At 40.8% G+C, this 26,645-nt stretch overlaps 1 protein-coding gene and 1 long non-coding RNA gene across 2 annotated transcripts; both read left to right on the top strand.

Moving 5' to 3' along the window:
* Window positions 1–132: 132 nt before the first annotated feature.
* Window positions 133–26,645, top strand: actn2b (actinin, alpha 2b). Its single transcript, XM_037782468.1, has 21 exons — window positions 133–466; window positions 5,445–5,559; window positions 5,784–5,903; window positions 6,033–6,119; window positions 6,255–6,342; window positions 7,289–7,367; window positions 11,134–11,215; window positions 11,530–11,615; window positions 11,839–11,931; window positions 12,275–12,505; window positions 13,259–13,406; window positions 13,813–13,963; window positions 17,002–17,110; window positions 17,966–18,106; window positions 19,726–19,908; window positions 20,193–20,327; window positions 20,665–20,844; window positions 21,852–21,998; window positions 22,681–22,746; window positions 22,842–23,000; window positions 24,409–26,645. The coding sequence occupies exons 1-21, from the start codon at window positions 338–340 to the stop codon at window positions 24,565–24,567; spliced, it is 2,688 nt and encodes an 895-aa protein (XP_037638396.1). The 5' UTR covers window positions 133–337; the 3' UTR covers window positions 24,568–26,645.
* On the top strand, window positions 14,591–16,992 carry LOC119495717. The gene is made up of 3 exons (XR_005208550.1): window positions 14,591–15,205; window positions 15,301–15,359; window positions 15,462–16,992. It is a non-coding gene; the product is annotated as an uncharacterized LOC119495717 (long non-coding RNA).

The following is a 26,645-nucleotide window of genomic DNA, read 5'->3' as shown; positions in this document are numbered from 1 at the left end:
TCTCTGTGTGTGTGTGGGTGTGTCTGTGTGTGTCTGTCTGTGTGGGTGTGTGTGTGGGTCTGTGGGTGGGTGTGTGTGTGGGTGATTTTTGGGGGAAGGTATGAAGGCATCATGTGACTGTCCAGTACTAATGACACCGTCCTCTTGTTCTTCTGTGGCAACCAGGGCCAGACGTCTGTCTGTCAGGTCGGGAGGACAAGGGCAAGCGTGAGAGACAGAGAGAGAGAAAGAGAAGCAGCAGCAGCTCAGAGACAAGAAAGTCAGGGAACTATCCCGTCCTCAGTCATTACAGTTAATAATCCAGAGGGGGAACAGAACAGAAAGTAACAGCACAAGGATGATGACCATGGTGGAGACCACGGTGGTGCACTATGATAATGGCTACGAGGAGGTGTACATGAACCAGGAGGATGAGTGGGACAGGGACATGCTGCTGGACCCGGCCTGGGAACAACAGCAGAGGAAAGTAAGTTTTTAAAAATGATAAAAACTAAATTGTGATGACTATAAATGTGTCTAGAGCTCAGTCAGAATTACATTTACAAGTTCGCAAAGTTCAAATAGTTTATTTGGTATTACCATATAACGCTAATACTCTCCCTTTAAGTTGCTTAAATATCGGACAACATAGTTTAAAGACAGCTCTGTTGAGCACACACCATAGTAGAGATCTGAACATCCGGTTAAGGCTTTCAAAATAAAAACAACTGGAGGCTAACCTACAAGTTTTTCGGGTGCGTTAAAGTTGATTAAACGTGGAAAAAGAAACACAGAATTTGCTTTTTTCTTTTATCAATAGACGCCAAACTGTTCTCAGACGCTTTTCTTAATTGATCAAATGCTGCACTTCACTGTCTTTTGATTGTTTTTATTATCCTTTTAATTTTTTTCTTTTAACTTATACTTTTATATTCTTTTATTCGTTTTTATCTTGTGCACTTTGTGCTTTATTATCTTGCTTTTATATATGTAAAGCACTTTGAATTGTCTTTGTGTTTGAAATGTGCTATATAAATAAACTTGCCTTGCCAAGTTAATGAAGCATTTGTCTTCTATAGTCAGGCTGGCTGCCCTATTTGTGTGTGAAGGCCTAACGTACTATGTGAGGAAAAGGCGCTATCAGAAGACACATATTCGGTAGCTAACGTAGCCGTTAATATCCGTTAATAATAACACATAAACGTTATAAAGTGTTCTAACGCCAACGTAAGCCAAATGCTCGGCACCAATTCACATAAACTGTTAAAAGAAGGGAGGAGAAAATAAAGCATCGACATCAACTTTTTAGCTTATAGCACTGCGGAACAGGATGAAATAAGATAAGATAGAACTTTATTAATCCCGAAGGAAATTCTTGTGCCAGAGATTGCTCAAAAATACAACAAAATTACAACAAGTTCAAGTGTTTATAAAATACAAGTGTATAAAATAAAAAAGTAAAATTTGAGCACCAATGCAAAAAACACATTTAACTAGATATTACATTTTTACATTTATAGATACTTAAAGGGGAACTACGCCCTTTTTCAAAATTCATACATGGTCTTCCTATGGTCTAAGACAGTCCAAAAAATATTAGAAAACATGAACAACTCTATCCCAAATCCAAAAACTAGAGTCCCAAAAACTCAAACTAGCTAACTACTACATCAAATTTTTAACCATAGCCAGCTGGTCTTATTGCTTTGAAATGTAAGTAGGCAGAGTAGGTTTTTTTCCCACCATTTGAAAGGTTCAGTAGTTTTATTTTGCTAGACAGCAACTTCCGGCGTGGTTCTAGTTACGTGCTGCAGACTTGACGCAGACGTGGGGGACCAGGGGAGGGGGTGCTTGACGGACGGATGCGGTGGGTACCAGCCCAGCAGCCCCGGCTAACAATAGCTCTCTGCTCTCCAGACTGCTGCCTCTCTCCACTGATACGCGAGGAATGCGAGCTGTCAACAGATGCTCCTAACACATGATGACGCTCTTGGGGATTAGAATGGACGCTGCATCTAATTTTAACCATCGGGCACCAAAAGGCATTATAGTAGGGTTAATCCTGTGTCCTTGGGTGCGGAATTCTTTTGTTTATAGAAACCACGCAGAAATATTGTTGCCAGCAGCGAGCAGCTCAACTCAATATAGCCTCCTCGGCCTCCCACACTGTCAAGTTGGTTTTAGGGGGTTTAAAAAGTTGGCCTTAAACTGCAGCTCTTTGCACAACTGGAGGCCATCATCAGCTCCATGCCCATAACCTCCTTTGGCCCCCCACAGGGGATGACAAAACTGTGTATTTCTGGCAACACAGGGGTAGCAATAGGTCCCTGGTCTATAGCTATTTTTTCCAGTGTTTATCTTTTTACTGATTATAATTTGGAGTTGACAAGTTGCTCATTGGAGAGTGAAAGCAGCTGTTCAAAATGATCAGAATTAATAAAGCAGGAGTGATGGTTTGCATACAGTAACACTGGTATAGTGTTTCTTTTGGCATGGTGGGAGGTGATGATGTTGCTCTGTGCCCGACAAGCTTATACATATACCCCTGCTTGACACTATTGTTGCCACAAGGCTTTTGTTTGCTTCATTAGGGGCCAATTTTAGTCGCTTTTTCCAAATAATTTCTCTCCTTCAATCTATTTTCTAGCTCAAGCCCTGGTGCAGAAGACTTATTTATATATTATTATTATATTTAAAAATCCTACTAGCAGCTGTGGTAGCTTGCCTTTAATATTAATGTGACCTTTATGAATCTCTTAGCTGACTCAGACAGGTACGCCTTCAGTACCCATTCATGTTCCAGAGGCTGTCTTCTCAAAATGTTAAACATTCAGTCCTCGTGTATTTTCCATCCTCCTGGACGCAGCCTGCCTGCCAGCCTCTGACCTAGTGAGGCCCCAAAGACATCAGCCCATTCAGCGACAGGGTTGGTCCTCCTCACTGGATGTGGTTCATAAATATTTTTAGCCTTAATCGTCACCGGTCAGTAGTGCCAGAGAGAGGGAGGCAGGGGGCTTGGAAAGTGGGCAGCAGGGATCTGCGACTGTGGCTGAGTCAAATTTGGAGAACCAGCAGGCCACGTTTTTTCAACAAGGAGGGCAGCAGTTCAATGTCACATACACCCTGGGGACTCAGTCAGTAGGGAATGTGATGGCCTTTACTCTAAAGCCTGTAATATTCTGTTCTTGCACTGGCACCCAGAGCGGAGGCCTGAGTGGCTGGCTGGGCACACATACTGTATAAACCCCTTCTGGGTTCAAGAATGTGTAAGAATCAGGTTCGGAAAAGCACTGAAATATCTTCCTCAAGTAATGTCACTTTGTTGGATTCATATATTAGCCGATAAAACTACAGGTATAAAAACACACTCATTTAAAAGTATTTAAAAGTAGCTAAAAAATGAAACATTTGCTACATTTGAACACAAATTCATTACACCGGTTTCTCAGAAACGCAAAAAAAAATTCAAAATGAAATGAAGCCAAATGTGAAAAATGCAAACTAAAACCATCTTAATATGCTTCCTTTCTTTCCTGAATGACTATCAACTGCTAATATTTTTTTTTAAAAATGTGCTATAAACGTCATACTTCCACCGCTAAAAGTACTTTAAAAAGTACAAGTACTCATTCAGACGTATTTGATTTTGTCAAGGTGGAAAGTAAAAGAGCAAAATGTCAAGTCTAGCATCCACTTAACTTACATTTTAGACCATTTAAAGGGGAACATCACCCAAATTCAGAATTCCCATATGTTATTTCCATGATCTGGTAAAGTTAAATCAATATTAGTAAACATGAGCTACTCTCTCTGAAAGCCAGAAACAGAGAAGTAAGTCTCAAACTTGTGATGTCATCGGGTATAAAGTCTGGAGCGGCTCCATAGACAATGAATGGGAGGCTGATTTTGTGGACCCACAGAAATATTGTTTTCTTTTTTTATACCCAAATGAGCTTTATTCTATTGTAGTTCTCAGCTGTTAAACAGAAAATGTTCCCATATTATCAATGTCATCTATAACATTTCTCTCAATTCATCGTCTATGGAGGAGCTCCAGACTTTATACACTATATGACATCACACGTTTGAGTTTTAGCACTCTAGTTTTGGGATTTGGGAGAGAGTTGTTCATGTTTACTAATATTTTTTGGACTGTCTTAGACCATAAAAAGAACATGTATGAATTTTGAACAAGGGCGTAGTTCCCCTTTAAGTATTTATAAACGTAAAAAGTGTAATTTCTAATTTTGATTGTGGCAGGAGTTAAATGTTTGAGACTATGACAGCCCCATTCATTCGTCCTTGTGGCATGATTTTAAAATAGATGATTTGATTATGCTCTCATCCTTTATCCACGTCTGCCTGCCTTCATACCTCAGCATAGTAATGACCTGGAAGAACAGCATACATGTGCCGCGATAAAGCTATCTCCTCGCAGCTGTAAACCAATCACACTGTAAGTGGGCAAAATAGTGACAGAAAGTGACGTGAGGGGAAAACTCTCTCTGCGTCCACGTGACATTTTCACCCATGTTGACACGGCGAGACGTTTTGACGTTTTTCCTCCCGCTCTCTTATCGTGAGGCACAGCAGAGCAGTCTAAATTTAACACCTTATATCGGTCGGAATGTGCTCTGCGGTCGGCCCACAGCTTTCATCCGTGCAGTGTTGAGCGCCTGTGAACTCTGTGGCTCGCTATTGACAGACTATATAAAAATAGGAGGAGAAAGACAATGATCCTGTCTTAACTTGATTTACAGTATTTCAGTCCCCCACAATGCAGTGTGTTTGTTCTGATGGTTGTTTAGCGGTGGAACTGCAGGAATAAAACGTCGAAATTGGACACTAATGGGTCACTGAAGGTTAAGCTGAAAATGTAGCAGTGGTCAAAGAGGTTAACGTCGGGTATATAGTCCTGCAGTGAATACTTGTTAAGCTGTTAACTGCCTCAGTTTGTTTAGGTCTACTGCAGAGAGCAATATCATGTTTGTAGTGTAATCCACATTATGTAATGGAGTTTTTTCAAACTGTGCTATATGTATTGTTTTTTTTTAAAAACACTTTCTTTATTATATTTTTAAGAAATATAAACGATACATAATTATATCAGTATACAAACACACACAAGACAAATACATAATAAAATAAGAATACATTAAAAAAAATAAAAGACAGAAATAAAAAAGCAAACAAATAAATAATATATTTATATAAATAAATTAAAAATAAAAAGAAGAATGTTTCTCCTACAGCTACTATTCACCAATGTCCCATTTCATGCCACCATACAGTTACTATATGCATTCTTATAAATTAGCAGTATTTATCCTTTCTAATTATCTGTGTTGCATCAGCAAAGCTTCACAGGAAGTGCAGAATTTTCCACACACAGAATACTTTGCATTTGTATGGTGACATTTCATCAAATCCCCTTTTAATTAACCCGGGTCTCCCTTTCCTGCTAGACATTCACAGCCTGGTGTAACTCCCACCTGAGGAAAGCTGGCACTCAGATTGAAAATATCGAGGAGGACTTCAGGAATGGACTGAAACTCATGCTGCTTCTGGAGGTTATCTCAGGTGAGATCGCTAAAGGAATATGTTTCTTTTATAACTTCATGTTTTTATGATATATTCTTTGTGATACTACACCAGTAGGACACATTTTATTCACCTTTTTTCAGCGTTTTCATCAATGTAGTATTCATTTTGTGGTTTATTTTTTGCTTTTAATGTGATATACTTGTGTCAGATTGAGCACATAAGGTTACATACATATCTGACACATAATGTTCTCTGTACAGGAGAGAGGTTACCCAAGCCAGACAGAGGGAAGATGCGGTTTCATAAGATTGCTAATGTCAACAAAGCGTTGGACTTCATCACGAGCAAAGGAGTGAAACTGGTCTCCATCGGAGCTGAAGGTACCCAAAACCTTCCTGTATATATGAATATACGACAGGGCAGCCATTATGAACTCACAAACATAGAATAATAAGAATCCAAATTGTATTATTCACTCTAGTGATTGTAACAGGTTGTTTGCCTTTCAGAGATTGTGGACGGTAACGTGAAGATGACTCTTGGAATGATCTGGACTATCATCCTCCGCTTCGCCATCCAAGACATTTCTGTTGAAGGTGGGATAATAAAATCCAAAGAATCCAAATCTAGCTAATCTTCTATGGACATCGTGCCCACTTAAAATGTAGAAAACACATAACCATGTCATCATTGCTATGTAACAAATTCCTGTGAATTCACTTTCTCCTCAGAAACATCTGCCAAGGAAGGTCTTCTGCTGTGGTGTCAGAGAAAGACTGCCCCCTACAGGAATGTCAATGTCCAAAACTTCCATGTCAGGTAAGTCTTTAACACATTAAATACTGTTCACTGAGTCTTAAAGTCTGTTTGGTCATATGTGATCGATAGCTAATCCAGGTTGTCCTCTCATTCTATACAGTCTTGCCCTATTACAAGTAGGGATTATACATGCCAACACATGTTTCAAAATATTTTTTTTTTCATTTCAATTGGGCATACAAAAAAATTATTATAGCAGTACATATCAGTAATATGGAGTTTGTACAGTAAATAAATTAATCTTATGTCAGTTCTAAATTCTTCCCGAGGCTGACTTTAAAGGAACAGTGTGTAACATTTTGGAATGCAATATAATTTTCATAACTATATTTTTATTAATGTATAATTACCTGAAACTAAGAATCGTTGTGTTTTCGTTAGCTTACAATGAGCCCTTCATATCTACATATGGAGCGGGTCCCTCTTCACGGAGTCTGCCATGTTGCTCCGTCATGTTCTATGGTAGACCAGGACGGACAAATCAAACGCTGGCTCTAGCGAGAGCCTTTTGTTTTTTTATGTTACCTGAAGGCCACCGTAATTCTCCGACACGCTTGTGAAACTGCGGTAACGTGCGCCGCAGAGTGCAAAACCGTGGTACCGCCAGCTGCCGTCTGACTTCTGTTGCTCCTAAAGTAGTGTTATTAGGTTAAGGATAGCCTCTGAATGAGGTGAACGGCGCTACCACAGTTTTGCACTCGTTGGCTCACGTTACCGCAGTCTTGGAAAGGGAGGAGTGGGTGGAGGGGTACTCAGTTGGTTGCAATCTGCAACCGCACCACTAGATGCAACCAAATCCTACACACTGTACCTTTAAACAATACAAAATATCTAGACTGGAGTATGGCTGTTGCACCTCTGATAGTTAACGCTAGAACTGGACTCCAGCATCATTTTCCCTCTCTGAACTGACATGTTGGTTCTCTCCGCTCTTCGGCTCGTGAAGCTGGAAGGATGGCCTGGCCTTCTGCGCCCTGATTCATAGACACAGACCCGACCTCCTCGACTACTCTAAGCTCAACAAGGTGGCGTGTGGTTTCAAGTGTAACCAGGATGCTGTGTTTCATCCCCGAAAAACTAACATGACTGATTTCCACAAAGTTATCACCTCTGTCACAGTGTGAACTGATTAAAACAAATACGGACTGAACTCAGAATAACAGCACTTTTTATGGGCTACTTGTTATGATGTGTTGACTGAAACACTGAGGAAAACTAGTCTATATCTAGGACTGGAGGTGTGTGCTATATTTATCTTGGTAGAGGGAAGTGTTTGATCCAAAACATAGCAGTGAAATAGTTCCTTGGGACTGTTGGCACTACTTATGGCACTTTTGGATACACTTAGAAATATGTGGCATGTCTCAGGAATGTAGAGTACTTTAGGTGAAGTAAGATGTCTATTGGAAGTCCACTCGGTTGTCGTAGGCAGAAGCAATGTGCAGTAATGTTTGCTGTAGATAAACAGTGTGTTTTTTGCTAAAGCAGTGAAGCAGTTTATGTGGTACACAACTTAAGCATAATTAGCATGCATTGCTTCAGTTTGTAACCCACCTTTCCCATTGCAACATTGGATTCAATGGTGAGATGGTGATAAATATGCAAACCAAGGCATGTCTATATGGAGGCCGGAACCTGCCGAGATCAAAAATATACGAACAAATAAATAAATGACTCGATAAATAAATAAATATGTCATTAAATGTAATAACATTATATTAGAAATAAATGTAACCATTAATTAGTTGATCAAATGTGACATAAATTGATATGTCTGTTTTAATTGATTTACTCTTCTGTTTAATTTTCCCTGTTATTAATTTCTGTATTTATTTTTTATTAATTTCTAAAATGTATTTAGTTATTTTTGCATTATTTATTAATTTATTTTATAAAGAAGCAAATTATAACAGAAATATCAATTTATGTCACATTTTATCGATTAATTAATGGCTACATTTATTTTTAATATTATTTTTGCTGCATTTAATGACTTTATTTATTTATATATTTATTTATTTTATTTTATTTTTTTATTTTGGCATGTTCCATCCTCCATACATCTACCTTCAAATTATGACAAATGAATACAGAGTTTGTCTTTTCTCGCCCAGCATATCGGTGTGTGCATACTGCTTGAGCTTAACTATTTTTCAGGGCAAACAAACCCACAGTTCATTTAAATGCGGTGGCTTTAAACAATGCCCAGGACTCTCAGTGTTTGTGCATCAACAGGCGAGGGCCTCAGCTGCTTATTTGCAGAGCTCGACAGCCCAGCTGACAGCCCTCAAAAGTGTGAGTCAACTAACAGTACCGCACCCTTTCCTTACTGGAAGAAACTGCTGACGGGAAGGCTGTCTGTTTGAATATTTGAGGCTTCTCTCTTCCACTGCCAAGTCTGTTTTGGTGTTAAACTGCAAAATGGGGGGGGGAAACAAGGATAGAAATTGTGTACATAAGGTTCTATTGTGATTATTTTACTTTTGCAAAGAAATTGTTCTTGGCCTAGAAAAATCAGACCATGTATTCATGTGAAACCAGATTGCTGAGCTCATACAGGAACATTTACTTTACCGAGGCCAGATTTGGCCCAATACCGTATATGTAGAGTAGGGGAACACCATGGCTGATTACGAAGAGTGACATTTTCATTTGTTTTGGAAACAGGAGCGCTCACTTTTCAGCACGCAACTCACTGGCCTGGCTCGGAGTTGACCCTGAATAGTCACAGAAACATGAGCCTAGTCCCCGCAGAGCTCAGGCTTAACTTCACCTCTGCTATTGTCCATGATGTCACGTAGTGTTCCCCAGTTAGAGGCTGCCGGTCCTCATGAAAGGCAGGAAGATGTCTATGAGATGGGTACCGTTATGTTTGTCAGTCAGATCTTAAGTAAGGATGGATTAGATTTTCATCGTTAGGAAAGGGCACTCAGGGGTAAATATGAGTGATGAAACAATCTACCATATCTGTTTCTCTTTATTGCTTTTTATCACTCTTTAAATCTCTTTGACGTACATATTCACACACTCGGTCACGCCTCGACTTTTCATTTTCTGCCCGCGCTGCCAGGAGTCAGTTGCATTGTGTGTCAGCCAGGCAGCTGTTTCGTCTGGCTCCAGGTGAGCGTGTTTGTTAAGCTCGCAGTGTTACTGCCTGCCGAGACGGCTCTGGTCAGGGGGCACGCACTCGCACAGAGACCTCGGGGTATCCTTCTCTCCATTCATCCATCCTTTCCATCCCATCATCAATTTACCACCCTATCCATCCATCTATGTGTCCTGCACTGGATCTGTGAGCAGCTGGCCCTGTCATGTAGTGTGTCTGCCCCCGGCCCCCACCCCCACTACCTTTATGGAACAGAGATAGGGACAATAGCAGCAGCATGATAGCATGATCCCTTTACCCCATTGCACTCTCACTGACTGCCTCGTTAGAAGGGAAGGGTTCGCCGTCAGCTGTTGGCTTAATGCACCACTGCCACTCTGTTAAAACACTTGGCTTATCCTGTCAGTCACTTGTGTGAAAATCTGTCATTTCAAGAAATATATAATCTATATTATAGGGGTGAAATGTTTTCTTGAGTAATCTGTGTTAGTAAAATAAGATAAGATAAGATAAGATAAGATAAGATATTCCATTATTAGTCCCGCAGTGGGGACATTTGCAGTGTACAGCAGAAAAGGGTTATAGTAGTTTAGTTTAAAGCTACAGTCGGTAACTTTGAGCAAATATGGTAAAACGTTATTTTTATAACTTACTTTTAATATACTTACTGTCAATCGATTAAAATATGTAATCGCGATTAATCACATTATTGTCCATGGTTTATTGCAATTAAATGCACATTTTGTATCTTATCAAAATGTATCTTAAAGGGAGATTTGTCAAGTATTTAATACTCTCATCAACATGAAAGTGGACAAATATGCTTGCTTTATGCAAATATATGTATACATTTATTTATATTGCCTTTTGGAAATCAATTAACAACACAAAACCATGACAAATATTATCCAGAAACCCTCACAGGTACTGTATTTAGCATAAAAAATATGCTCAAATCATAACATGGTGAACTCAAGCCCAACAGGCAACAACAGCTGTCAGTGTGTCAGTGTGCTGACTTGACTATTACTTGCCGCAAAACTGCATGTGATTATCATAAAGTGGGCATGTCTGTAAAGCGGAGACTTGTGGGTACCCATAGAACACATTTTCATCCACATATCTTAAGGTCAGAGGTCAAAGGACCTCTTTGAAAATGGCAGAATCTTGATTCATATTTGATCAGCGCTGCCTAGTTTGACAGTTTGATCAGAGTTCACGAGTTTCGGGAGCTGTGATTGACAGCTGCTGTAGAGTCTTTTGGTCTTTTTGTTCAGGCGTGGTGGAAACTTGCAAATGCCATTAGGACCGCAGGAGGAGGCAGAGGAACAAGATTTTTCATAGATTATCTGTTTCATGCACTACTGTCAGGATATAGTGACCGTTTGATAAAAACAACTTTTTATCATATTTGCTCAAAGTTACCGACTGCAACTTTATTAGTATAGTTGTTCAAGTAGTTGTCTCCGTCATCATCCCACATCACTTTGTCATGATACAGACTAAAAGATCAATTGCTTGATCGAAAACTAGGAAACTAAAATGAGTGCTATTAAATGAATGTGCAAGTGTACAGTAGGTAATCAGGGAGTATGATGTGTCCACCATAGCATGGAGGTCAGCGCGGTGACATTTTAAGTCCAGCATTGCTCTTCAGTGATGTAGAATTGTGTTTCTTTATTTAGGATGATCCTCTGGGGAACCTGAACCTGGCTTTTGACTTAGCCGAAAAACACCTGGACATTCCCAAAATGCTGGACGCAGAAGGTAATGTTTGATGTTTGATGGAATACGAGTACCAAATATGAGTTTTCGGGCAACATTTTTTAACTTTCTCATATACTGTTCTTTGCAATATGAACTTCACTCTGTGTGTGTGTGTGTGTGTATGCAGCTATTTTGTCAGTCTATTTTTGTTTGCAATGTATCAGTCTTCAGTCAATCACACTTGAAGTAGACCTAAAATGAATGTGCTGCTTCTATCTCCTTCCATTCTTCCAAAGTAATTTTCCACTTTTTTGACCTTTCACTTTTTTCTTCCTTTCGGCCACCTTGACTTCTCCTTCCTCTCGATGCCATAGACATCATCAACACCCCCAAGCCTGATGAAAGAGCTATCATGACCTATATGTCCTGCTTTTACCATGCTTTTGCTGGAGCTGAGCAGGTACAGTGGTTGAACCTATCACCTTACTAATCTCTATTTTTAGATGACTTCGCTATATGCATTTTGAGAACATGTGCATGCACCTGTTGTCGGTTTGATTCTGACATTACATTTAGATCAACAAAAGTATTGTGAGGACAATGTTATTAGAGAGTTTGAAAGGATCAATGGGAGCATGGCCCCGCTGATGTAATTACATTATTCTTGTGCCCTGTGCTCTCAGGCAGAGACGGCTGCCAACAGGATCTGTAAGGTGCTCGGTGTGAACCAGGAGAATGAGAAAATGATGGAGGAGTATGAGAGACTGGCCAGCGAGGTAAAGCAAAATTAGAAATTAAATGAAAAGATGTGCTCTTGAATGATGATGACACACTGTGCAATGAAATCTTTGATTTTTCAAAAGGAAAGTAAGCTTTGGAACTTGTGAGGATAATAGTATACACAGTACATGTTACACTGAATCTGAATCTAGTTCAAAGTATAGATTTAAGCTTAAATTAAAAACATTTATTTCCCCCACGTATGGATCCCATTGCTGTGATAAGCTGAGACCCATCTGCTGAAAAAGAAAATCAATAATTCATCACAGTCTTCCTGACACACTGCTATCTTAACATGGAGCTCTCCACTTATTCCCACGTTGTCCTTGTGTTTCCCAGCTGCTGGAGTGGATCCGCCGCACCACTCCCTGGCTGGAGAACCGGACCCCAGAGAAGACCATGGCGGAAATGCAGCGGAAGCTGGAGGACTTCAGGGACTACCGACGCCAGCACAAGCCCCCTAAAGTGCAGGAGAAGTGTCAGCTGGAAATTAACTTCAACACCCTGCAGACCAAGCTGCGGATCAGCAACCGCCCTGCCTTCATGCCCTCTGAGGGGAAGATGGTGTCTGTGAGTCACAACTCCAAATTCTTTCACTGCTTATCATTCAACAGCCAAGATGTGTTTGGGATTGTGTGAACCACTGTTTATGTCAAGTACCACAGAGGTAAAATCTCACTCAGGATGAAGGAGTGACAGCTTCTGACAGTCTACCAATAGAGGGGGATTTGTTTTTTACATGTTTTTGCAGCTTCAAATATATTAAATATAATATTTATGTGCATTTCTTTGAATCATGCTTTTTATTGTTTCCTTGAGAAACGACCTAAACCGTATGTACCTATAACAACAGGTAGTAACTGTAAATTGAAAAACAAAGTATTCAAAAAGAAGGGAGGAGAAAAAATGGTAATAATAATAAAAAATAATATTAATAATAATACTAATAATGAAATGTAAAAATAGATAAATAAATAGAATATAAATGATAATAAATTACAATTTATACATTTTAAATAAAAAATAAGTAATAATAATAATAAAATAGAAAAGTAAAAAATAGATAAATAAATATAAATTAAATGAAAATTATAATAAATTATAATTGTAAAATAATAATAATAATAATAATAATAATAATAATAATAATAATAATAATAATAATAATACATATAAATAAACAAAAATGAATAAAATAAATTCACACACCAAATTCCCAATACCTTATTTATGTACATTTCTTATTTGCCAGGGTAGAATCATTTTAAAACGACATAAGTGATTTTAAACTGTCATTCTGATTGATTGTCATTGTGTGTACAGGACATAGCCAGTGCATGGCAGGGCCTGGAAGGGGCAGAGAAAGGCTTCGAGGAGTGGCTCCTTACAGAGATCCGCAGGTTGGAGAGGCTGGACCACCTGGCTGAAAAGTTTCGCCAAAAAGCCACCAATCATGAGAACTGGGCCAGCGGTAAGTTGCAGTTGTACATTTGGTATTTAAACTGTCTGCATGCTTGGGTTTCTGTCTGTCAACATCTGTCATATATCCGTTTACTTGTTACATGTAGCTCCTTGGCATCTGTATTCCTGTCTCTCCGGCTGCTTTTTCAGTGTTTTCACTAACCTTGGGATTTGTTTGGACTTATTCCTAATGAGATTGGATTGAAGGTTTTAGAGTCTGTCCAATGCAATCAGCCTCTAGTGGACCGCAACAGGTCATTTTCTCCATTTGCAATGACCAAATAAGGCCTGTGTTTATACCTAAACTACTAATCATCTTGTTGTTCCCCTCTCTAATCTCATCTCTTCTCTTCCTCTCTCTCTCTCTCTCTCTCTCTCTCTCTCTCTCTCTTTCTGTGCATATGTGTGATATTCAGGTAAAGAACTGATTCTCACCCAGAAGGACTATGAAACCGCCACCCTGACAGAAATCCGAGCATTGCTTCGAAAACACGAGGCCTTTGAGAGCGACTTGGCAGCCCACCAGGACAGAGTGGAGCAGATTGCCGCCATTGCACAGGAGCTAAAGTACGCACTCCCTATAGCAGACGTTGAGTTGATGGAAAATCAACTAATGCCATCTTGTTTTAAATTTCTCTCTTGTGAATATTACTTTAATAGTATTTTAGACAGTATATGACCTACGGAGGCGATTGTCTGGATAGATAATGGAGGAAAGGCAGCAAAAGGACATTTACACTTTACACACAACACTGCACTTACAAAGAAAATGCTGTCCTTCACTGGTCCCAAAACATCTGTTGTCTTTGAGACAGTAGGAAAACAATTTGGAACAATATTAACTCACGGTCTCTTAAAGGTGCTGTTGATAACATTGATAACATTCAGCCACTAGATGTTGCATTCTCCCTCCCTCGTTCCATTGCATTCACTTCACAACAAGTCATTGCCAGGCATTTACTGTCAATCTCAGCCGTCTTTTCCACACTAGCTGACAACCCAGAGACACCACGTGATACCAACAGCCTTTTTCTATTGGCTCACAAGCCTTGTTAGAAGTGGGAACCAAACGTCAGATATAAACAAAACATTCATTTTGGACCCGCCAACATTTTTCACAATCAGAATAATTTTTTTCAGGAAAAGCCATACTTTTATTCAGCACATTTCTAAAAGCTCTGTGGATGTGTTATTTAAAAAAAAAAAAAAAATTATATTCATCTACATACATTTTTTATCAATAAGACCTTTAAATGTCATTTGCATGTGAGATGAGTTTGAACCACTTTGGAAAAAAGATTCATGAAAATGGCTTAAACCCTCTTCTCTTTAGTTAAGAACGTCCATCCATCCATCATCTGTAACCACTTCTCCTATTCAGGGTCGCGGGGGCTGGAGCCGATCCCAGCTGGCGTTGGGCGAAGGCGGGCTACAGGGTAGTTGCCAGACTATCACAGGGATGACACATAGAGACAGACAACCATTCACACTCACATTCACACCTACGGGTAATTTAGAGTTGACAATTAACCTAGCCTGCATGTCTTTGGACTGTGGGAGGAAGCCGGGGAAACCAGAGAAAACCCACGCCAACACGGGGAGAACATGCAAACTCCACACAGAAGGGCCTCAAGCCGGGTTTTTTTTAACCTGCAACCCTCTTGCTGTGAGGTGACAGTGCTAACCACCCCTGTTCATCGTTACCTTCTCAGTCTGGGATTGGCCACAGAGTACCTGTTTCATATTTATCCAAGACCAGAAGATATCATTTCACCTGACGAGCAAAATGGCTACTTGGTTTCCTGCCAGGTATGTGGCGGTTAAATGACTGTTTGCTTGTTCATTTTCTCTTTATGGCTTGTTTATTTTACTGACATTTTTGACCATGCTGTTTCTTTTTGCAGTCAGTTGCTCCTCATTGCACTGTTAAGCTGGAATGTCTATTGCTTTCCTGCTAAAAAAGGTAATCCCTTCATGCAGACTATAAATGTACTTGGATGCTTCCAAACTTGATTTCCACACTTTCTTGGCTCACTAAATTTTACTACGAACATTTCCCCTCTAGGCTGGAGCCAGCCTGATCCTTATTATGAGGGTGATTTCCCTAACATGGAAGTGCGTCCTGGCTTCAATTACCGCTCATCCCTAGGTGCTCCTGCACAGCCTTCCAGTGTGAGTTACCCTGCTGTGGAGGAGGGAGAGTATTCTAGTCCTGGAACCCGTCCAGCAAGCTACTCCAGACAGGTCCAGTGAGGCTTCATGAAACGCTGCTCCTAGTTGGGATCCTGCGGAAGAGCCTACGACTACCTACACCGCGTCCAGAACATCTCGGCCTGCACTTGACTGTGGCCCTCCCCCTTCACTTGTCCCCCAAGCAGGCGAGCTTAACCACTATGAAGCCAACTCAGAGCACGGTAATTCGGAAAGGGAAACTGAGGAGCTAAGCTTTCCTGAGCCTCTGCTGCCGCCGCCACCTCCTCCATATCCTGACTTCCAAGCTGGTGAGCTGAGTCGGTATACAGCAGGAAGAGCGGGAAACAGAAGAACACCGCCTCCCTATGATTCAGCGCCACAGGAGGTTGAGGAGTCAGCTTCTTCCACGTCAGACCACAAGCAGCCAGTTCCAGAAGAGCTGATCCCGGTTGGACTGAGCCAGTTCTTGACTGGTCAGCTTCCTCCTGGCACATACACTCACTTTCAGTCAGACTACGAGGCAGGCAGAGACCACTGGGATGAAGCCCATTATGAGAGACACCACTACCCCACTCTGACTCAGCAGCACCAGGACTATACCAAAATCTAACCAGGACTGTAGGTCTTTAAAACAACTTGAAGCAGATCAGGGTAAAGGCGACTCTAGTAGTCTTGCTTTCTACTCTTAACGTGTCTGTGAAATGTGCTCAAGTTGTTGTGACATTTGAATAAAGTGCAACATGACCATTAATGAATTGTGTTCTCTTATGTGGGTTGGATGGACTGGTCTTAAATTTGAGGGGGAGGATTTATTCTAAGGAAACTTCAGGTACTGCGTAAACTCAAGCCTCTTTGCTACTGTGACAATAGCTCAAATCTATCCACGTGAAGTCACTGTGGCTATAGAAAGACGTCCAATCATACCCTGGTATTCAAACTGTACTGGATGCTTGTGTGAGTGTTCAAATTTAAGATAATAGTGAAGCTGTTACACTTTAGTCAGGGGCAAAGTTATGTACTCTTATGTAGTGGGAAGCTGTTTTGTGGTGCCTCAAGTGTGTTAACTTGCATAATGCCTTCAATTTTACTTGCTTTTCCAGCACCCTACAAGGAAGCCTATTTTATGACCAGACTGTCTAACACTTGCCACTATGGCAGAGTCTGATTTTTTGCTTTGTGTACCCTAAGTTATCCAGTGGATGACTTAACTTATCGGGTTTATTTTTGCCAGGTAATGCATGGAATTTGACTCCGTTTTGTTGCAGCTCTCTCAATGTACTTACACAGAATAGAAATATAAGCTAGGAACAATAATGACAAACAATAAAATAACAATACAATAATGAGTCTTAACACCGTAAAGCTCTTTTCCACAACTGAAACAACCACCTGTTTGTGCTTTTTTTTCCCAGTGAGCTGGACTACCATGACGTGGCTGCTGTGAACCTGCGCTGCCAGAGCATCTGTGACTTGTGGGACAAGCTGGGAACCCTGACTCAGAAGAGGAGAGAGGCACTTGAGGTGAAGCGAATGAAAATTTGGTATCAGTGACTTAATGTGACTATGACTAAAAGCTGATGAAAGGCATTTATATCCACTTTAGCAATTTTCTCATAGGCTAAAGTGTTTTTTTTTCATTTTAGCTTGTGAGATCCTGAATATGTAAAGATTCATTTCTTTACATGTGTTAGGAAGTCCCCACAAGAGTGCGCTAATGTTCCACTCAGACCCCAGTAGATGAAGAGTGAAGTTGCATCCAAAACCAGCTTAATCAAAATGTCAGTGTAAGCATATATAGGTGTCTGTCAATGACATCTGAACAGTGAAGACATGAATGATTGATGAGGGGAGATAATTGGATCCCCTCTAAAATCCCTGACCCAGATAGGATGGTAAAATGGGAAGGGTGGAGGGGATAAAGGAGAAATAGATGTAAGAGTCCTGTCCAGGAAGTGACTGGCTGAGAGCCCACTCGCCACTTCCTCTGATCCATGCTGGCCATTCCAGACCTGCGAATGTGTGAGGGCTCTGGAAAAGGGCCACGGATTAAGTCTGAATGACAGGGACAGAGGTCTGTTGTCTGTCCGTCTCCTGCTCCCTCAGCCATCCGCTGGCTGCTGAGGGGAGGGATTGAGTTGGGAACAACCAAGCCAAAGCTGGGGGTTAACAAGGCCATACCAATGTTATGCACCCTTGGATTAGTCATCAAAACAGGTGAGGGCATGCTTGTTAGGGATTTGAATGTGAGACATGAATGAAGATGGTGACTCCTCCTTAGTTCAGAGCCTAATGATGAGCTACAGGTTGGATATTTTGGGGTTTTCAGGATTTAAAAATATACAAAAACCAACATGTGATATCTTGCAACCCTCTCAGCGGACAGAGAAGCTGCTGGAGACAATTGATCAGTTGTTCTTGGAGTTTGCCAAGAGGTCGGCCCCTTTCAACAACTGGATGGAAGGAGCCATGGAGGACCTGCAGGACATGTTCATAGTGCATACTATTGAAGAGGTCCAGGTAGGCCCATTCACAGCACTGTGGACTCACACAATTACTGCTATAGAGTGCTGCAGGGATGAGGTCATTTTTGTAGGCCAACCAGGAAGTTAGTAACGCCCTGGTTCCCTGGGCAAAAAGCCAATGGGATTCTTCCATTGGGTTTTGGATTATTGCAGAAAATAAGCTCTGTGGCAAACAAACGTTTGATACTTACATGTTTTGTTCAGCAGGATAATCTTCACAAATGAACACCACTTTTAAGATTTTTGAAGCGTAAATACAATCGCCAGAAGTAAAACAAAAAAAAACACGATAATTAAGGAAGACGGCACATGGGTGTGCAGCCAGGCATATTTAATTTTACACAGAAACATGAAGGATTTAAGATGGTACATAAAAACACGTGAAATCAGAGGAATGCAAGCATTAGACTATATTATACAACTAGTTTATTCATCAACCATTTCTTTTAATTTTGCTTAAAGGGACTGTTTGTAAGAATCAGAAATGCTTGTTAACAGCGACACCTGCAGCCGTTAAGTCAACGAAAGTCAGCGTCGGGCTCGCTTGGGCTTGCTCTAAATAGACATGAACGAGCATCGCTCAAAACAGTGAAGCGACACACGTCAAAACCACAATATCACTCTATATTTTAACTGCTTGGCAGTAATGTTAGCTGACCAGACGAAGGTCTCTCCATGAATCACTGCTGATCCTAGTGTTGGCTTTTCCTGATTCATCCTCCCGACCACGGCCGGAGGAAACAGGGAAGACACTGGCACCCCGGTCGGAGACGATAACGTTTCTCGCTGCGGACCCCCGTCACTTCACAAGACACGGGAAACCTCTTTTGTTCTGGAGGAGCTGCTGCAGTTATTTCTGCACAAACGTCCACTGTACATTCACTAGATATTCTCAGAGCTGCGAAGTCTTCTGCAGCGTGTAGTGTGCGCGCATGCACCTGAGGTGGAGCAAGCTGAGTGAAGGCAGGCATAACTTTGCGGTTTTGGTGCTTCCCTGTAGTTTGTGTTGGAGTCTTGTCTGAACAGCGTAGCCACACGCGAGCGCATATGCAAGCAAGAACAAGTAAGAAGTTACAAACAGTCCCTTTAATAAAGTTTGACAAAAACAAGTAAATTGATTTTTTTTTACCTCTTTCTTACCTCTTGTCTTGTAAGGCAAGAGCCTAGAAGATGTTCAAATAGGCAGTAAACGGTAAAATAAAAATCCACAATTGTCAATGTCAAGGTAACATGATATGTCACCGCAAAGTGCTGTACCATTCGTATCTACACCATTTCAAGCCCTCGCAGCCTCTCGCACTCACCCATTTACTAGGTGACGTCAGTCAAGTCCCTGAGGGTTAAAGGCTTAAGGCCTTAGGGGAGACACTAGTATTGGGCCACTGACTTCCAGATGAGGCACTCTGTTTGTGAGATTCTACTTTCATTTCACATTATGATATTGCTGCTGTTAAAAAGATTAACCTGCTCACAGTCTTCCTCTGATTCATGTTTGGATGTTCAATGTTATATAGTGAGTAATGTTGGTATACAGTAGAAAACCACATAATGTTATCACTCTTGACAAAATTGAATTTTTAATAAAATTCCGGGACTTCCCTTTTCCCGTTCCAGAGTCTAATCGCGGCTCATGAGCAGTTCAAAGCTACTCTACCAGAGGCGGATGCAGAGAGACAGGCCATCTTGGGAATCCACAATGAGGTGCAGAAGATTTCCCAGAGCTATGGGATCAAGGCCAACATTATCAACCCGTATAGCACCCTCACAACTGAAGAGCTCCTCAACAAATGGGAAAAGGTAACCACAGCTTTAAAACTCACTCAAAGACTCATATATGCAGGAATAAAGTCTCTATTCAGATAGTTGCTGTCTGGCCGTATAAAAACATTAATTATGAGAAAGGAACGAGGAGTGCAATATCTACATTGTATTGATAAAGTAAATGTTTTATCACTGAGTTATAGGACTCAGCACCAAGTACGGATCTAAAACATAATTCTGTGTAATGTTAATGGCTGTTTTCAGGGGGAGCCATCTTCTTACAATTACAGCTAAGCCCATTGTTTGCATGTGTTTTCTAGGTGAAGAAGCTGGTTCCTCAGAGAGATGGTGCCCTCCAGGAGGAGATGGCTCGTCAGCATGCCCATGAAAGGCTGAGACGACAGTTTGCTGCCCAGGCTAATCTGATTGGACCCTGGATACAAGCCAGGATGGAGGTTAGACACACAGGCTTCATAAGCAATTCGACAGTCATCTCCATCTAATCAAATGAAGGCCTGAAATGGAAGATGATTATATTCAAATGCATCGTACATAATGGAGGCACAATGGTGGCGGCTGCCCTGATAATGATGATAATTGAATAATGCAAAGTATTATTATTATACCCGTAAAATATTTCTTCATCAAATGCTATATCTCCTGACAGAATTTACTCTCAGCCACAGGTAAATGACTCCCTGTAGTATCAGCGAGGCAAACCGTCTGATCTTCAGACCAGCATTTCATGATCTAAACATTAAGTTGACCTTGTTCGGTGTGTTGTCCTAACAGGAAATTGGGCGCTGCTCCCTGGAGATACGAGGCGCCCTGGAGGACCAGATGACCCAGCTGAAGCAATGCGAGCACGTCATTGTTGCTTACAAGCCCAACATCGACAAGTTGGAGGGAGACCACCAGCTAATCCAAGAGTCCCTGGTGTTCGATAACAAGCACACCAACTACACTATGGAGGTACAGGGCGGTGGCGGTTACAACACTATGCATGGACATGAACACAGTCTTTGCAAACACATGCGCATGATATTATAAGATACTCATTGTAGCTCTACATGGATACTGAAATTGTGTTAATGCGTTAAATATTTAATCGCGATTAATCGCACATTCTTTATTTGTTCAAAATGTACCTTAAATGGAGATTTGTCAAGTATTTAATACTCTTATCAACTCTTATTCAACACTCTTATTTATTATGACTTGCCCCAAACTGCATGTGATTATCATAAAGACTCGCGGGTATCCATAGAACCCATTTTAATTCACATATCTTGAGGTCAGAGGTCAAGGGACCCCCTGAAAATGTCCATGCAAGTTTTTTCTCGCCAAAGTTTAGCGTAAGTTTGGAGCATTATTTAGCCTCCTTCGCGACAAGCTAGTATGACACGGTTGGTGCCAATGGACTAGTTTCATATGATACCAGTATCTTCACTTTAAAAGATTTAAAACTGAGCCCGCTACAACCTTAAAATCGCAAGTTTCATTAATGTGTTAAAGAAATTAGTGGTGTTAAAACAAATTTGTGTTAATGTGTTATTATCGCGTTAACTTTGACAGCCCTAATTAATAAACATACATGAAGAACATACAGTTTTTCAACATATTCATTAAAGGTGCATTGTGTAACAGGTGAATTTGGCAGCATCTAGTGGTGAAGTTGCAGATTGCAACCAACTGAAACTTCTCCCGTGTACCAAGCATGTAGCAGAACTACACAAAAACGTGATTGGCCCTATTTAGAAGAGGATCCACTCCATATGTAGATATAAACGGCTCATTCTCAAATAACAAAAACACAACGATTTGTATTTTCAGGTGATTATACACTAAAGAAAACATACTTATTAATACTATAATCCATTTATTCCAGATCCCTCTAAATGTTACACACTGCTCGTTCTAAACTGCTCAAGGTGTGTCTTCCCTGTGTTAACATGCCTGTCCTGTCGCCACATCAACAGCATATCCGCGTCGGGTGGGAGCTGCTCCTCACGACCGTCGCCCGAACCATCAACGAGATTGAGACCCAGATCCTGACCCGGGATGCCAAAGGCATCAGCCAGCAGCAGATGAATGAGTTCAGATCCTCTTTCACCCACTTTGACAGGGTACAGCTCTTTTACCATTTCACATCACTGCAGTCTGTTTTTGGGCAATTTGAGTGACTGATCTGAAGCAATCAGAGCGATTCAGAAGCAGAGCAGCGGGCGGTGGTGGTGGTAGCTCTGTATTTAGAGATTGTCCTGTGGCTTTGATTCAAGCTACATCTATACTGGAGGAATTCCACAGACTGACTATGTCTCACCGTGCCGGAGTAACAGCATGGATGATACACCTGCCAAATACAAACTTAAACAAATATTGCTGTGTACTGATGTCCCAGATAAGAACATTTTGTGTCCGTGTAAACAACCTCCATATGCACAGTTGTAGTGTGTATTACAATGACTTCTTTCCTGAGTTTTTACGCTCTCAGACATCAGTTATCATGAAATCTTCAGCATCTTTAATGTCTTATTGCAAAAGCCAAAAGATTAGGTGCTTAAAGTTGAAAGCATTCCTATTTATTTTATCATAGTGCAAAACATGTGCTTGCTAGTGTCAGATTTGGAAAAAGTTTGAGCATTGCATACTGTATGTCTTGAGGATTTAGTCTTATTGCGGTCTTGTTTTATGCTATATTGAAAAACATGCTATACTATATGTGAAGTACTTTGTTCTGTAATCTCCCCTGACTTTCATCCTTTTTTTTTCCATTTGGTGAACCTGAAATTGTGTGTCTGACTGTAGAAGAAGAATGGAGCCATGGAGACTGATGACTTCAGAGCCTGCCTCATCTCTATGGGTTATGACTTGGTATGATCTATTCAAATGCGGATGGGTGGATGTCATCAGTATTTAACACCTATACTGTTCAAACTCTTCTCATTATCCATCCATGTCTTTTTCAGGGGGAGGTGGAGTTTGCCCGTATAATGATCCTGGTGGACCCCAATGGTACTGGAAACGTCTCTTTCCAGTCTTTCATTGATTTTATGACCAGAGAGACTGCTGACACAGACACTGCTGAGCAGGTTGTGGCGTCCTTCCGGATCCTGGCAGCTGACAAGGTACGTATGTGTGTTTGTGTTAAGCCAAGTTCACACGACACAACTTTCAAAGTTGTCAGATAGCTGTACTGTTCACACTACACAACTTGCTGTCTTGTAATCGGGAGTCTTTAAGTTGTTGTGGTTTTCACTATACATGACTGACCGGAGACAGGGGGGGTCACACACTACAAGATCTTTCACCGGGAGGAATTCGCTATGAGGTTTCCAAACGATGTTTTATCACGGAAACACGCGAGAAATACACGGTAAATGACGTGATACCATATGTGAGACACATTGCTGATGTTGTTGTTGGCACATGTGTTTACAAAATAGCCTGTTTCCACCAGTTTCCACACTTTTTTTTACTATTCATTTCCATGGATGAATAAAGAGAACTGGATACAGCGTTCATTCCTGTGAGAGTTGCTCAGTGGCACATGAAGCCAAAATGGCTTGAATGCGAGTAATAAAGTACCCGGCGTTTTTCCGCATTCATTGGGCGCAGACGCAGTAGCGTTTCCTTTAACCCCGCCTCGCAGCCCTCGTTCCAGCCTCGGTCTGGGTCTCATTCACATGAATGAAGGAAGGGAAATAACTCTGGATTCGTCTATTAGTGCATTTTACAACTTTTAGGACCTAATAATTTAAATAAGGGCTACTCAATTGTTCGTAATGGGAAGTTAATTTACCTAAAAAAAAAATTGCCGCTGATCTACAGACGTCTCTTTCCCAATGTAAGTCTATGGGAAAAAGTATTTTTGGGCCCAATGGCAGCATTTGACGGACACGGAAGTTGTAGTGCCACCGTTTGGCCACTATGGAAATTTGCTTCAACGCCCGGCGTTCTTCCTGGGGGCATGTTTATTCCTCTAGGTGCAACAACTTTATGTGTTGCAACACATACAGTAAGTTCCTATTGTTACAGGCGACCCCTCCTCCTCCAGGTTTCCCCTCAACCCGTGTCTTGTGCTCTCATTGGCTGTCGCTCGTGGCCGGAGTCCCCGACAGGGCCAGATATTTAGCATGCTAGATATCTGGAATGTGTCTGCGAGGCATTGCTTTGAGCAATTCACACATGACGCTCGAGCGCCGATGTGCGATCACCTATGTGTGCGGGGCGAGCCAATGCCGATTTGCCTCCGACCTGGGGCTTTTGTCTGGGAGCTCCAAAAACTGTCGGGGAGCGGAAAATCAAGGCTAAAGCCGTGCAGTGTGAAATAGGCATCAGTGTGGCTTACTGGCATATGGGCAGATATTCTTAACCAACACTTATCTGTTCTATTCCAGTCATTATTTCCAAGTATTAGCCATGCTATTTTAATGTATGATCTAAAATTTAGATCATGAGCTCAAAATGGAAAAAGGGGGTATTGAAGCATGAATGTGTCTGGAAACTTGTCTGAAGCACTTTTTCTCTCCGCAGCCCTACATACTAGTGGAGGAGCTGAGGAGAGAACTTCCCCCTGAACAAGCAGAGTATTGCATCAAGAGGATGCCGGCTTACGCCGTCCATGGAGCACCACCCGGGGCACTGGACTACACCGCCTTCTCCACTGCCCTCTATGGAGAGAGCGACCTTTAACCAACTAGAAACAGCTTTCATCTACTGACCGTGTACCTAACCGCCCCCTCCCTGCCCTCCATCTCTTGCTGAATTTAAGGAATCTATACAAAAGTTGGATCCAATATGTTGAATTAAATGTGTTTGTGACCCTACCAGGTATTTGTTGATTAGTTTTCTGATATTAGACTGTCTGTAATCATGCTGAGCATTGTCTGTTGTCTTGGCACTCTGCTGCTGTCCTCTTGGATAAAAATGCCCCCTAAACAAATAGAAATGGCCATGCATAAATTATATTGTGAGAAACAACAATGTACATTTTATCTTGTGTGATATGGTGTTTGTGCAGAAAGTAGGGTTCTGTGATTGTGAAATTTACTCCCATCAAAAAATACAGATCATTTGGTAATATGCTAACAGGATCATGGTGTTTCAGTTGAAGAAATTAGACATAAAGTTCTATCTTGTCCAGCAATGTCATGTTTTGTTTTCATGTTTCCTCACAGCGCCTTCGTTTCGGGAATACAATCTTCCGATAAGGCATTTTGAGATGCTTTAAAGTGAATTACTGTTTGCAAAAGCAATTTTAGACCCACTGCCATCCAACAGTAAACAGTGTACAAAATGGGTTCCTGAAAGTCTAAAAATATACAGTAACAACAAGAGGAAAAGAAGTGGGAAACCACATGAATGTGAAAGTAAATGTTTACAATTTGCATAGTGGTTTAAAGGCAGAGACCACATATTAAATGTGCGGTATTGTGTTTTAAGATGAAACATTTTCTCAGGCAGCGACAAACACATTAATGCTTACACGTGCCTAGAAATGTGCAATAAATACACAATTAAGAAAAAGAAGATCAAATGAAGCACACAGGTCAAGTCTTCATTTATACCAGCTTGGAAAAAATAGATTACAAATACAATTGTCCATGGTAGCAGTATTCATCTAAAGCCTTCAATTTGTGTTGGAGGTTCCCTTTTTCCTCCATTTCTTTTTGTTCGATGGCTGCAAGAGATACAAAGCATCTTGTTTGCATTTGTGCTTTATTAAACGTGGGGAAAGTTTTGCCACTATAGTGTGGGGCGAGGATATTGTATGGCGCACACGACACCCTTTATGAAATGTGTGTTGGATTACTCTTTAACATACTTTATTCTTATCATTATTTACACTACAGCATCTTTTCATAGTCATTTTTTCTATTTTGTTTCTGCTGCCAAAGTCATTGTGCTGACATTCGTCTGTCTTTTCCCGACTTTCTCTAGAGACATGTAAGCATTTTTTTCCCCGCTTGTTCCTGCTCGAAGTTTTGGCTTAAAAATCAACTCCATATTTAGCCATCTATGTGTCGTATGCCTTTAACGTGTGTGCTGAAGTTGTTTCCACATTTAAGACCTAGAACTATACGCTGATTCCTGATTTGTATACAGCTGTTTGGCTACATGTTACCTTTCCGTATACTCACGTTCTATACCGTTTGAGAATAAAATTAAGAAATTGTATTTAAAGAAGTTCCATATTGTCATACACAAATGGAGTATTTAAATATACAGTAGTGGCGATGCTTTAACCAAAATCTGCTAGTTATGTATATGCTCTAATGCTAACTCTATGCAATTTGCTTTCTGCTAAAAACAATAATGTAATGATAAATCAAACATTTTGTGTGCTTGATTTGGCACCCTTTTGCAATTTATGAATCATCGAGAGTGCTAAAGTACTGTGGAAGTTATCAAAGTAATGTAACTCTCTGTGAAGAGGATCATTGGCTGCTTCACACAAACTGAAGCACAAAATTAAATTTAGATGCAAGCAATCCCCGTTAAAAGACAACTGAACATTACCTTAGTCACCACTGATCTCTATAGACCCAAGAGATTTTCTCATTTTTGGTGAAAGCTTTGATTTGTTGTATAGGAAAATAAAAGATACTCAGGCGGTACTATCATCTTGAAGACATTTGCTGGCTTTGTTATCAACAAATTCAGTGAGTTAAACTTTGTACTTAAGGGTAATGGATTAATTAAATGGATAGAAAAATAAAGTTTGTGACTAATTCAAACAATTATTTCAATGAAATAAATCATTGCTTGTA

This window comes from Sebastes umbrosus, chromosome 10 (genome assembly GCF_015220745.1).
Source record: "Sebastes umbrosus isolate fSebUmb1 chromosome 10, fSebUmb1.pri, whole genome shotgun sequence".
NCBI lineage: Eukaryota > Metazoa > Chordata > Actinopteri > Perciformes > Sebastidae > Sebastes > Sebastes umbrosus.
Note: the sequence above shows the minus strand (reverse complement) of the source record. Positions and strands in the feature narration are given on the sequence as shown.